General features: G+C 35.8%; 1 protein-coding gene across 4 annotated transcripts in view; it reads left to right on the plus strand.

Moving 5' to 3' along the window:
- Nucleotides 1–13,616, plus strand: part of CTNNA3 (catenin alpha 3) — a 1,846,283-nt gene that overhangs the window by 218,577 nt on the left and 1,614,090 nt on the right. For all 4 annotated transcript variants that reach the window (XM_077946706.1, XM_077946707.1, XM_028827066.2 and 1 more), the window contains one exon: nucleotides 7,051–7,217. In XM_077946706.1, coding sequence (XP_077802832.1) covers nucleotides 7,051–7,217 — 167 coding nt within the window. The remainder of the gene's footprint in view (nucleotides 1–7,050; nucleotides 7,218–13,616) is intronic.

Consider the following 13,616-nt stretch of genomic DNA (forward strand, 5'->3'; position numbering starts at 1 on the left):
TTATATAATTAATAAAACTATATAATTATAATTACAACTCACATGAAAAGATTGGGGAGCAAACCTTTTCAACTTCTTGATCAACTTCAGTTATTGGAAGCAGAAGGTCTTCAGTGTATTTTACATACCAGAAAGGAGATATCATTAATATGTTGCTGAGAGGAATAAAAAGAGTTTATTAATCAAGAGAGGTGGTGAAGAGGAGGTCTTTTAATACAGCTTCTACTATATCCTGTCTATGATGTTGGGAGATGTTTCTATTATTTTTATAGAAACTAGCCCCATCAAATTTTATGTTTTATAAAACATTTACTATAATTTTATACAATCAACCCAATCAAAGTATTTCCCAGCTCATTTTGAGAGTTCCCAATGGTGCAGGGCTCACTGACTGGCTGCTCATGTCCTTCTGAGAAGTGACAACGTGCTGGTGGCCCTCACTTGCTCTCAGCGCCTCCTCGACCTAGTCACCCACTCTAGCTGTGTTTGAGGAGCCCTTCAGCCCGCTGCTGCACTGTGGGAGCCCCTCTCTGGGCTGGCTGAGGCCGGAACTGGCTCCCTCTGCTTGTGGCGAGGTATGGAGGGAGAGGTGCAGCGGGAACCAGTGCTGTGCGCGGGGCTTGCGGGCCAGTGCGAGTTCCAGGTAGGCGTGGCCTTGGTGGGTCCCACACTCAGAGCAGCCCCACCGCCCCAGGCAGTGAGGGGCTTAGCACCCGGGTCAGCAGCTGCCGAGGGTGCCCGCCAGGTCTCCCAGCAGTGCCGGCCAGCTGGCGCTGCACTCGAATTCTCACCGGGCCTCAGCTGCCTCCCTGCAGCCCACCATTCCCGAGCCTCCCCCACACCTGCAGTGGGCTCCTGCACAGCTGGAGCCTACCCCACACTTGCAGTGGGCTCCTGCCTAGCTGGAGCCTCCCCTACGAGCCCTGCCCCTTGGCCATGGTGCCCAGTCCCATCCACCGCCCAGGGGCTGCGGAGTGCAGGCACACAGCGACACAGTGGCGGGACTGGCCGGCAGCTCCACTAGGTGAAGCCAGCTGGGCTCCTGAGTCTAGTGGGGACCTGGAGAACCTTTATGTCTAGCTAAGGGATTGTACATACACCAATCAGCACTCAGTCTAGCTGAAGGTTTGTAAACACACCAATCAGCACTCTGTGTCTAGTTCAAGGATTGTAAATACACCAATCAGTACTCTGTATCTAGCTAATCTAGTGGGGACTTGGAGAACTTTTCTGTCTAGCACTCTGTGTCAAGCTAAAGGATTGTAAACGCACCAATCAGCACTCTATGTCTAGCTCAGGGATTGTAAATGCACCAATCAGCACTGTCAAAACGGACCAATCAGCTCTCTGTAAAATGGACCAGTCAGCAGGATGTGGGTGGGGTCAGATAAGGGAATAAAAGCAGGCTGCCTGAGCCAACAATGCCAACCTGCTCAGGTCCCCTTCCACAGTGTGGAAGCTTTGTTCTTTAACTCTTTACAATAAATCTTGCTGGTGCTCACTCTTTGGGTCCATGCCACCTCCATGAGCTGTAACACTCACCACGAAGGTCTGTAGCTTCACTCCTGCAGCCAGCAAGACCATGAACCCACCGGGAGGAACGAACAACTCCAGACGCACCGCCTTTAAGAACTGTAACATTCACTGCGATGGTCTGCGGCTTCATTCTTGAAGTCAGTAAGACCAAGAACCCATCAATTCCAGACACACTTCCATTTTCATTAAATCATTACGCTGGTCTGCTGTTGCCTTTACCTGGCTATCTCTCTTCTTTGATGCATGAATGCTGCTGGTCTTGAAGTTGGGAATTCTGCTTTCTCTGAATTGCTTCATTAGAGGGCTCCAGGGCAATGTTCAGTCTAAGGCTAATTCTTCCCCACTATTGAGGCAAGACTCTTCTTTGTGTTCTACTCAATGTCCCATAAGTTATGAAGTTTTCAAGTCTGGTGGTTGGACAAGCATTATTCCCAGTCCTGTGTGAGTGGCAAGTAATGTCACCTCAAATCCTTTTGGGTGATTCTTTCCCTAGCCTTGGGTGGTTTCCTCCAGTATATGGGTTGATCAGTATTCAGCTGAATACCAAGAGGGAGCATGTGCAGATTATCAGTGTTCTTTCTCTGTGTATCTCTTTCCTTTATAATTCTCTATTCTGTTTTATACTTTTACTGCCTTGAATCTCCGAGGACACTCAGCTTTGTCTGCTCAGCTCAGAGAATTTGCCAGGCTCTGCCTTGGTTTCCCCTTCCTGTATCATGGCCTGGAAAATCTCTTATGGTGGTAAGCTGGGGCTATCAAAAGGGTAATCCTTGTTTTTTGGAGGAGGTGTCCATTTCTCAGGGATTACTGACCTTCATTGCCTAACATCCAGTGCCTTACAACCGTTTTTGCATTTATTTGGTATGTTTTTTGGTTTCAGGTAGGAAAGGAATCTGGTCTCTGTTACTCTGCCTTGGTTGAAAGCAAATTAGAACTTTAAATAAGACTTACTGAGTTCAACGATAATAAAATGGAAATAAAACATTGCCAATAGTTTACAATAGCAACCATATGCAGCCACGTTCCTCGTCTATAACCCTGCTGTACCACCCAACCTTGGGTCCACACAGCAGTGGCTAGGTTTGCTTCCCTTCCACCTGCCATAATAAGGTTTTCTTTTAATCATACAAAACATTTTTGGTCCTTGTAGTCAAACTGTCTTGGATATTTTAAAGGAGAGTCTTTACCATTTTTTTTTTTAACATCTGTGTAAGTTTAGGGTGGAATTGAGATCATCCCCCTTTCTTTCCTGCCAAGTAAAATAATTGTCCGCTAAAAAGTTAAATTCAAGCTTCTACCTCTTCAGAGTTTTCAGATTCAAAATGGCACTTTCCCAATTAAAAACCAATAAAACTAAACCCTGAGTGTTTAGTCCCATTCTGTGAACCCTATTATATATTGAATCAATGAATATGTACTAATGCATGTTATATGTGTATGATATAAACCTTTTACCATGATGTATTTGTATCACTTGGCCAGATCCATATATTAGAAATCTTAATAGAATAATAAACATAATGTCAAGTAAAAGCTGGGGAAATATTTTATCTTTAGTACCTGCCCCTTTTCATTTTGGTTATTCTCTTTTTCATCTGGATATTTTTCTTATACCAGGTTTTCTTTGACTTTTAAGTTTATAATCAATATAATCACTTTTAGAAAGTAGAATTATACTTTTAAATGCAGCAAAGTAACTTGTAAAAGAACCATATAGGAAGCTTTATAAAATAAAGAATATTTTGTAATATGTGTATTTGGCCAACAATTTTTTTGTACTTCTGGAGTTTATTTATTTGATCATATAGTTTGTAGGCCAGATTTTTGTATATTCAGAAATTTTCATCTCTTACACATATATCGGTGTGTAAAAGTTACCTCTATAGATATTTGTAGACTATAGACTCTAGTACCTTATTTTAGCAGGCATTTCATAAGTGATTTTTTTAACAATTAAAAAAATCCCTTTTTTAGGAAAGGCACTAAATGGACTCAGTAGAAAGAAGTTTTCTGAACCTAGTTCTTGTGGCATTTTCAAGACCTTTAGTGAATTATTTTTATGTATAGAGTGGGATTTCTTGAAGAAAAAATGTAGTTATTTTTATTTGTATGCATTTTAAATGTGAAATTTCCTATTCAGCAAACTTCAAAGTAAAAGCATTATAAGCAAGATTGGGAATGATATTTCAAAAGAGTAGACTTTCCACATGTAGACTTTATAAAACATAGATGCTAATATTGTAGATGGAAAGGAAACTTGTAGCTTCGTTTCTATTTAATTAGGAAAATAACCATTTTCTCCTGTCAGAAATCAAAATGATGGTGAACTGGCTAAATTCTATAAACCAGTTGTCGTTATCAATACCTTATCAATAGTTGGAACATGTTTCTTTTACCTAGAACATTCCTTTGTATGTCTTCTGACACCTCAGGCAGAGGTAGGTCCTCCTCTGTGTCTCTTAGTACTTTGTACAGGCCTGTACCAGAAACCTGTATCAGTGTTTGATGACTTTCACTTGACTCTGAACTTCTTGGGCTGCAAAAAAACTGTTTCATACTGATATCTATCTCCTGGATACCTAGGATACAGCTGTTTTATAGAGGAAACAACAAATGTTTATCAAAGAAAAGTTAAATAATGTTCATTCACATATTAATTTGGCAATATATAGTCAATGTATTGAATATATGCAACAGAGTAAGCACTATTCTAGATCCTGGGAATGCTGTGGTGACCAGGACCAATGCAACTCTTGCACTTACTAGTTTTATGATCCAGAAGAAAAGACAGGTTTTGATACAATTTGTTATAATAAATTATGAAGGTTATGGTAGATAGCATAGAATCTTACTGTAAGACCTATCTTAGTAATGGGGGGTCCAAGCTTCCCATAGGAAGTGATGTTTAATTTAAGACCAGAGTGTGGGCTGAAACCAGCTGAAAAGGGTTACGAATATTGGGGAAATTAGGGACAAGTCCAGCAATAAGAATTTAAGTTATAGCATCTTTATTAATGTATTTTGGGGGTGACATTTCTCCTTCCAACAGAGCTACCTGACTGGCTTTTCATATTCCCTTAACAAAGACAAGAATATAATAATTGTTTAAATGATCTCTTTCTGAATATGGCTCTTCAGCCAGTTGTTCAACATTCCAATATTTTTAGAGTAAAAAATATGTAATTTTTTGATATATATTTAGTTTTAGTATGTGAAGTCAAAGACAGTATTCTAAAGAGGCTATTATAACTTTCCAAGTCAGAATCACAACAATAAAAAATTAATCTTTTTTTGCGGGCATTCATCTGCTTTCTAAATTTTGGAGGTCAGTTTAACTTTTCACAGTCTTATAGCAGCAATTCTGACTTGCCGAGAAGCACATGAAAATCACCCACCTATTGGTCTTAAAAATTTACCATCTCTATTAGAAATTTTCCCCAAAGTAACAGTTAATCTTTGTTGAGTGCTTTCCATGTTTAAATACTGTGCTAAATATATTATATGAACTATCTCATCTAAGCATCCAAGAAACACTGTGAGATAAATCATATTTTTACCCCTTTCTCTAGATAAAGACATTGAAGGCATTTAGTGTTCAGGGTCCCAGAACTAGATGGGGCATATAAGAATTTGATCTCAGAAGTATCTAGAGTCATAGTTCCTCACTTGGTATTGCTAAAGAGATCTAAATGAGACATACTAACATGTTGAGACAGTCTCAGACCCTCCTCACAAGTTTTGTCAATTATAAGAAACAGTATTCTTTATATTTTATTTAGTAAAATAATTGATTCAGTTTTCTTTATGCTAAGGTTCATGAGTCAATGAAAACTAAAATATTTACGGATGTAATCCATAAACGGATAAGACAGACCCTTTTGTATATTTTTGATGGGATGACTGTATTTTGGAGAATTTTGTGGCAATATGTAACAAAACTTAAAATTCATTTGCCTGTTGACTCAGGAATTCTACTTTTAGGAATTTATCCTACGGCTAAACTTGTTCATGCGTGTAAAGATACATGTCCTGGGCATTCTGTATAGTATTATATGAAATAGGAAAAAGTTGGAAATGACTTATGTGTTCATTAGGGGCCTGGTAAAATAAGTTACAGTGTATCAATGAAATATGCCTTATGTACTCTTATTTAATACTCATAAAATAGTAGTTATTATTATTAATGAATTTTAAAAAGAAGAAAATGAAGAGTAATGATGTTAAGTGACTTGATTAAGATACTAGGACAGAGACATTGAAGCAGTCTGGCTCCAGAGTACACACTGTTAATTCTTGTGCTATATTGCCTGCTGGTCATCTGTTTCCCAGTATGAAAGGAAAATAAATTGATAAGCAAGAAGAAATTATAGAAAATCTCTCTAGTAGGATACTACTTGTTAAAGGCTCTATATTTTTATCTTCTCTTCTTATAACACATACAATAACTATGTTTTCTTATAAAATCTCTGTGTTTATAAAACATATATTTGTATATATGAATGTATATGAATATATTCAGAAAACATACATATATAAAACATGTATACATTTATGTATATAAAACATATGTATCTATATATACTTATACACATAAATCATACATTCATGTAAAAATTTCTGGACAGATATGCAAGAGCTGAATAGTTGGTGCTTTGGGGGATTAGTTTGGAGACTTTTAAAATTTTTACTTGATGTTCTTTGGTGTGGTGAATTATTCAAAAGTAATGGACATGTATTATAATACTTTTATAATAAAAATAAGTTTAGATTTAAAAACTTAAAAAATAGTGGATGTGGTAATTATCAATTATGCTATTGGATGGGAGTAAAGAGAGATTTTTATTAAATATTTTCATTTTATACCCTTCTGAACTGGGAACGTAAAACAATGAATGAATACATATTTAATAACAAGATATATTTTAAATGAAAAGGCATTAAAAATAGTGAACACAATATTCTTTAACAATTATGCACTATGAAGTACTATTTCTGTGACTAAATCTAGGATATAGTTTATTCATTATATTGACAATTTAGAATAAATTTGCCTACGTTAAACTTTTATCAGAGAGCTGCAGTCTTATTATCTTAAAGACTACCTCTTTTCTAACATCCATTGAGTTACTTTCCAACTCAATAAAGATTTACCTTGTTTTTATAAGCAGGATTGTTTATGATTGAAGCTTTAGTAATAAAACCTTTTACCAGAAACGAGATTCAGCAAAAGCAGAAGTGGACAGCAATTTTACTAGATGTTCCTAGTCAATTGAGCACAATTTTCTTGCAGGAAAATGATATCATGCTTCTTAATTCCAGAATATTTGTCAAAAACAAATGTTAATTTGAAACTGCATTGTTTATTGAGAAACCATGTGTTGACAATTGTCAACTGACAATATTTTTATATTATGCTTAGTCTTGGAATTTACTTGGAATTAGGTTAGCTGATAAATTCTGAAATAGGCATAGTTGAAACTTAAAGTATAACTTATTTGGGGTTGTATTTTTCAGGTGAAGCTCTGAAAGTATCAGCTGAGAGATTTACAGATGACCCCTGTTTTCTCCCAAAAAGGGAGGCTGTGGTTCAAGCTGCCCGTGCCTTGCTGGCTGCAGTGACGAGACTCCTTATCCTTGCGGACATGATTGATGTCATGTGCCTCTTGCAACATGTGTCAGCTGTAAGTAAAAGATGGCTTAGTTTACCTTGGCATTGTCTTCACTTCTAATTTCATTCTCTGAACCTGGCGTTGATCCTAGTGCATCTTGGCTTCACTCTCATTTCTTAACATCACCCTTTCAGAAGCAGACTAGACTGGGTTGTGAAGACTAATGTATACCTCAAAATAAGGAAGCCAGAGTTAGTTCTAAAGCCAATGGGAAATTAAACAGAAGATGGCTTGCTTATAAGGAAATGGCTAGGAAAAGTTATAGACTTTTGATCACTTAAATAACTATGCTCTCTATAAATAAATAACATCATTTAAATAACTATGCTCTCTATAAATAAATAACATAATTATAGAGATAATATATAATAAACATATGAGTATAAATGACTTGAAAAATAGAAAAAGCTTAAGACATTTGGAAATTTATCCTGGTTTGTAAATGAATTCTACTTTGCCACGTCCTCTTGATTCAGGATAAAGAGTGCATGTTTACAGGTAGTCTGTGATGTCTGTAGTAATCCATTAGGAAAATGTAGACATGTATTTAATACAAGTAAATAATGCATATTAACTAGTATGATACAAAGTTAGCAAGATATCCTGAATGCTTTATTTTTTCAGACAAACCCACTTAGCACATTTTTAGTAGAAAGAGAATTTTATTAAAGTCTGTTTTCTTAGTTTGACCAAATCATTAGTAGTGTTCAGATGAAAAGGTTGCAAAGAACTCTTTTTATATCTGTTGTATTTTCTGCTTGAAAAGGACCCTTATACTCTGTCTATAAATACATCTGCATTTTCATAAAGTGTCTGTGATTTTACTATCGCTACTGTATTAAGCAAACAATGGTCTTATTTGATTAACCTTCTTGTCAAAATAATTTTCTCTAACTGCTAAACTAAACCTTTCTTTGCATCTTTCTTTTTGTCTTTGTCTTTTTCTTTTTTTCTTTTTGTTTTTTTGAGATGGAGTCTCACATTTTCACCCAGGCTGGAGTACAATGGTCATCTCGGCTCACTGCAATTTCTGCCTCCCGGGTTCATGCAATTCTCTGGCCTTAGCCTCCCAAATAGCTGGGATTACAGGCACACACCACCATGCCTGGCTAATTTTTTGTATTATTTACTTTTAGTAGAGATGGGGTTTCACTATGTTGGCCAGGCTGGTCTCGAACTCCTGACCTCATGATCCTCTCACCTTGGCCTCCCAAAGTGCTGAGATTACAGGTGTGAGCCAATACACCTGGCCATATCTTTCTTGTATTCACTATTGCTTATTTTAACACTAGAGTGACCCTCTCTTTGTACTTCCATTTTTTTCTTTTGATAGTTTTATTACCATAAAAACAGCAATTCAATCCTTTTTTTTTTTTTTTTAGTTTAAGTAGCTTTTTAGGAAAGGGAATTGTTCTTATCATTAGCAGCTGTTTACTAGAAGATTTGTAGGTGATATAATTGAGCAAAGGTTTCTGTTACTTGGTTCTTGGTTTGTTGAGTAACCATAGACAAATTACTGAACTGATAGTTTTATTACAGTAAAAAGAGCAATTCGATCCTTTTTTTTTTTTTTTAGTTTAAGTAGCTTTTTAGGAAAGGGAATTGTTTTCATCACCAGCAGCTGTTTACTAGTGGATTTGTAGGTGACATAATTGAGCAAAGGTTTCTGTTACTTGCTTCTTGGTTTGTTTAATAACCATAGACAAATTACTGAACATTTCTGAGATTCATTTGTCTCATATTTGAATACAGACACTAACAAATGCTGTAAAAAAGAAATGGGTACAAAAGATTAAGTGGCAGGTAATTCCTAGTTCCAGTGACATGGTAATACCTAGTTCCAATGACCCAATAATTCCTGTTTTAGACTCTAGATTTGTTGAGATAGGGCAGAATGCAGGACTTTTGTAATGTGAAAACTGCCACCTTCATAACCAATTAGGAAGTAACTGTATATAAAGGATAAAACCACCTTCACTACCATTTTAGTTGAGTGTCCACTAGGAGTTAGGCACAGAGGTCGGTAATTCACCTACATTATGCCATGCAAATGAAGGAGGATGGCATTGTAGATCAAACAAAAGCAAAGTACCTCTTGCAGTAAAAATTAGAGTTAATATTTATTGGGTTTTTATAATGTACCAAACACTGTGCTGGATTATCTCTTTTAATTCAATTCTTATGACAGCCCTATGATCATGATTTCTATTTAACACATGAGAAAACTGAGGCACATTGAATTTAAGTAACTTGCTCAAGGCAACAGGAAAGAATTAAAACTTTTGGAGCTTACTACCCTAATAGTTAAAACAGCTTTAACTACAAACAGCTTTTAAAAGTTTTGGCAAATTCATGGACCTACAACCAGTTGTTGAAGTAAGTTAGATATGCCAGAAGGTGTTTTAAATTCTAACCATCCTCTCTCACACTTAGAGCCTCAATTTCAACTAGATTATATGTCACATATAAGTATGTGTAGTAAAAGAGTGATATGTTATGAAAAAGGAAGTGGCATCTTATCAAAGAGAAGGGAACATCTTTTGTGGTAAATTATGATAGTTTTTCATGGTTTCATCCTCATGAAAAGTTTATATATGAATCATATTATCAACTCAATTCTTTCAAGACTTCATGTAGAATGAAAACCACTAAATTGTTTTTGAGATCATCAAGATTAGAATTATTTAGCCCAACATTTCCCCAAAAGTATTCTGTAGAACATGTCTTGAAAATATGGAAAAGGAAAAAAGTTGTTTCTTTTTGTAAGTTATCATTGCTGCACATATAAATTCCCATGAATGTTTTGATGCACATTAGCACATTAAAGTTGTTGAGAAATATTGCCATGAAGAAGCCTGTTTAACTCGGCTTAACTCAGAATTTCCCAAATGTTTTTGACCCCAGAACTCTTCCATAGTATATTTATCCTGGGACTTTCTGAAACCATACTTTGGGAAATGTCAGTTTGGAATTTTTCTAATAATGTTTATGACAATATTAGCTTCTACTTGGAATCAAAAGAATCATAGTGGAGAAACTTCAGTGCCCTTACAGTTTGATATTTTACGTGAAGTAGAAAGACTCTCTGATAATATGCAATATATGCAACTGCCTAACAGTAGATGATCACTAACAAGGATAACAATCTCAATTTTCTCAGACAGTGAAGCTGATTTTGGACAATTCTAATTGTTGGAGACATATTTCTCAAACTGAGCTTAAAACTGCCTCCCTGCTATTTCAAATAGTGGGTCTAGTTTTGCTTTCTGGAGCAACACAGAATCAAGGCAATAGAAAAAGCTCTTTTCAAATAACTGATGATTACTCTTGGGACTTACCTATGTCTCCCCTTTTCTAGGCTGAAAATTTTTTGACTTTTGAATGTTCCTTATATGGTAGTTCCAGACCACTCTAAATACCATAGAATTTCTATGTATTTTTCAAATTGACTTATATTTCTTTGTATGACTTCTGGTTTCCTGCTGAAATTTTCAATCTTTATTTTGATCTGCTCGACATGGTAAGCAGAACTGTCTGATCCGGAAGGTTTGAGAACTCTGGTGTTTGGACTCCCAGGGTGCCTGCTTCTGCTATCATTTTCCTTGAGTTTGCTCATGGTGTCTTGTCTTAGAATGTGAATGGCTATTTTTGATTGGATACTGAACATTGGCTCTTCTGAAACCCATTTCAAGTAATTTCTCACTGCCTTATTAGCTCTTTGATGTTTTAAGATGAGTTGTTTTATCATCAAACCTTATTTGTTTCCTTCAGCAGAGGATCAGACTGAATTTCTAATTTGCCATTGCAAGAAATAGAAGTCCCCCTAATCATCTCTGTAAATCCTTTTCTATGCACTCTGGATTGTAGGTAACTTCCATAAAATGTTGAAATCAATGTCTTGAAATCAAAACAAACTCTTTGATGTGAACATTCTGTGATATAAATGTACAATTGCATCCCTGATTTAATGTCTAACATGATCTTACCTATCACAATAGCCTTGTCATGTTGTTGGTTCATATTGATTTTGAAAACAGTTAAAACCTCCAACTCTCTGAGCTCAAACTACTCCTAATCCAGGTCTTCCTCCTCTGATACTAGTTTTTTAAAAAATATGTAAAGGTAGAAGTTACATTTATATTCATTGAACTTTATCTTATTAATTCTAGCTTTTTGTTATAGTTCATCAGGATCCTTTGACTCTCGATTTTGTCTTCCTTTCCTAACCTTATGTCATTTTAAAATTTATTCACGAAAAATTGTTTAATGACATGGAAAACAGTATTATATCTTTCTTTTAGATAATATCAATCAAATATGAACACCCTTTGAGAAAAGTTGTTGAAGCTTTTCTCAAAGCTTCAACATGAGCTTCAAGCTTGCTTCATTGGGCTGCTGTATAAACCATGCTTCTTTATTTCTTCCTTTTTTTTTGTCACTCAAATTTTATTGTGTACAACATTATCTAACAAAAATTCTATTTGCTTTATACTAAATATAAAATAAGAATTCATAATGAAACAAAACCTACCCAGAGATACATTCTCATCATTGATTTAGAACTGAACGTCTTTACAATTCAAAACTTTAGAGGTTCAAACAATGATAGTTAAGTACTACATATATGGGGTACAAATTACAATGGAAAACAGCAATGATTTCCTCATAAAAGCTGTAAGTTCTTAATTATAAATAGAGATAATAAATGCTTCACATGAAATATCATACAATGAACTATCATAAAATATGCATACATTATATATGTGAAATATACTCAGCTTCATAATTTATAGTCAATGTTGTTATTCATACACGTATACACATATACACCCATATATATATATATATACACACACATATATATATAAAAGAGTGTTCTAGGTATCTTTTGAAATTACTCAAGCACATACGCTATGGAAAAACCAATAGAAATATACAATGTTTCAGACACCATTAGTTTATTTTCTGCTAGAAGACACACGATGCTCCCCTTGTGAATCTATGGAGTTGAGAGTTTCTGTCCTTTCACTCAGCACGTCACCTGCCACTAAACCAAAAGAGAGGTCTGTTTTAGCTTCCTCCTTCCCATAATCAGGATGAATAAGTGGAATGAAGGATACATGATTGCAAGAGTTTGGCAAAGCAGGAATACAAGTTTGCTCTGCTGTGTCCTAGGATTCCAAGTTGATGTGATTAGACACAGAAAGTAAATGGCAAATAACATGAGGAAGGAGATCACAGTTTGCAAAGCTTTTATGTGGACCTCCTCAAGCACTTCTTGAAAGACCTTCTTGAAATCAAGATATATTGTTTGTGGCATTGTAGATTTATCAGTCTAGTAATCTCAGTTATAAAGGAAATGAAATTAGTTTGGCATGACTTGCTTTTTAATGACCCAATAAGAGCTCTAAGTGACCATTGCTTGCCTGCTTTTATTTCTTTTCTCTTTTGTTCTGACCTTCATTTTTTAAATTACTCATAATCCACTTATGATGCAGAACCACTTGTTTGCTGGGATCTTCTTGCACTTAAGATCTCAGTATAATTAGTTTAAACCCTTATTCTGTGTCCTATCAAGTATAATGTTCTCCCCCAAATTTCTGCAAATTCCTTGGGAGCTCATATTTTCAGGTTCAACTCTGGCTCCAAGCTTTTGCTTCCACTGAATTACTTTCATTTATAGATTGTCTTTCTATCTCTATTCTACATTATGTTCACCCAGAATCTGGAGTTGGCCTTTTCCCCTTTCACAAATAGACACACACACACACACACACACTCTCTCTCTCTCTCTCTCTCTCTCTCTCTCTCTCTAACCCTGCCAGAGTAGGCCAGAATATGTGAGTATAGTAAACCTTACAGAAACTTACAAGAAGATGGAAGGGAGGGATTTCTATATTGCAACAATATATTCTAAGTGGCTTCAATTTGTATGTTAGAAATCTTCAAAATCTTATTTAGCAACTCCATCTCATTGCCCTTCCACATTTTTTCTCTCTAGCTACTTTCCCTCAGACTTCTAAATTCTGTTTATGGGAATGCAGTCAAGAATAGTTATCTCTCTAGCACTCGACTTGGCCCCTGCTTATTTGTGTCCTTAGGATATCACTACCCACCTTAAATTACTCATTAAGGTATTTTCTTCAGTATAGGTAGTGCCCTTCCTAAGAAGAATTCTGTAGTCAGCCACCACACTCCCCAATCCTACTATATAATAATCTATTATAGATTTTTGGTGGGAGGAGTGTGTCCACTTTAAAGATGTGAATTTCTCCTGGGCACACACTTTTTTTCCTCCCAAAACAGAGGACTGCCTTTTTATTTCTTGCCCTTATTTTGCATGTAATGGACCAAGGCCTGCCTTTCTTCTCCTCCATCTTTACTATTTCATGCAGGCTTCTGGATTTTTTT

The sequence above is a fragment of the Macaca mulatta genome, chromosome 9 (assembly GCF_049350105.2).
Source record: "Macaca mulatta isolate MMU2019108-1 chromosome 9, T2T-MMU8v2.0, whole genome shotgun sequence".
NCBI classification, from domain to species: Eukaryota; Metazoa; Chordata; class Mammalia; order Primates; family Cercopithecidae; genus Macaca; species Macaca mulatta.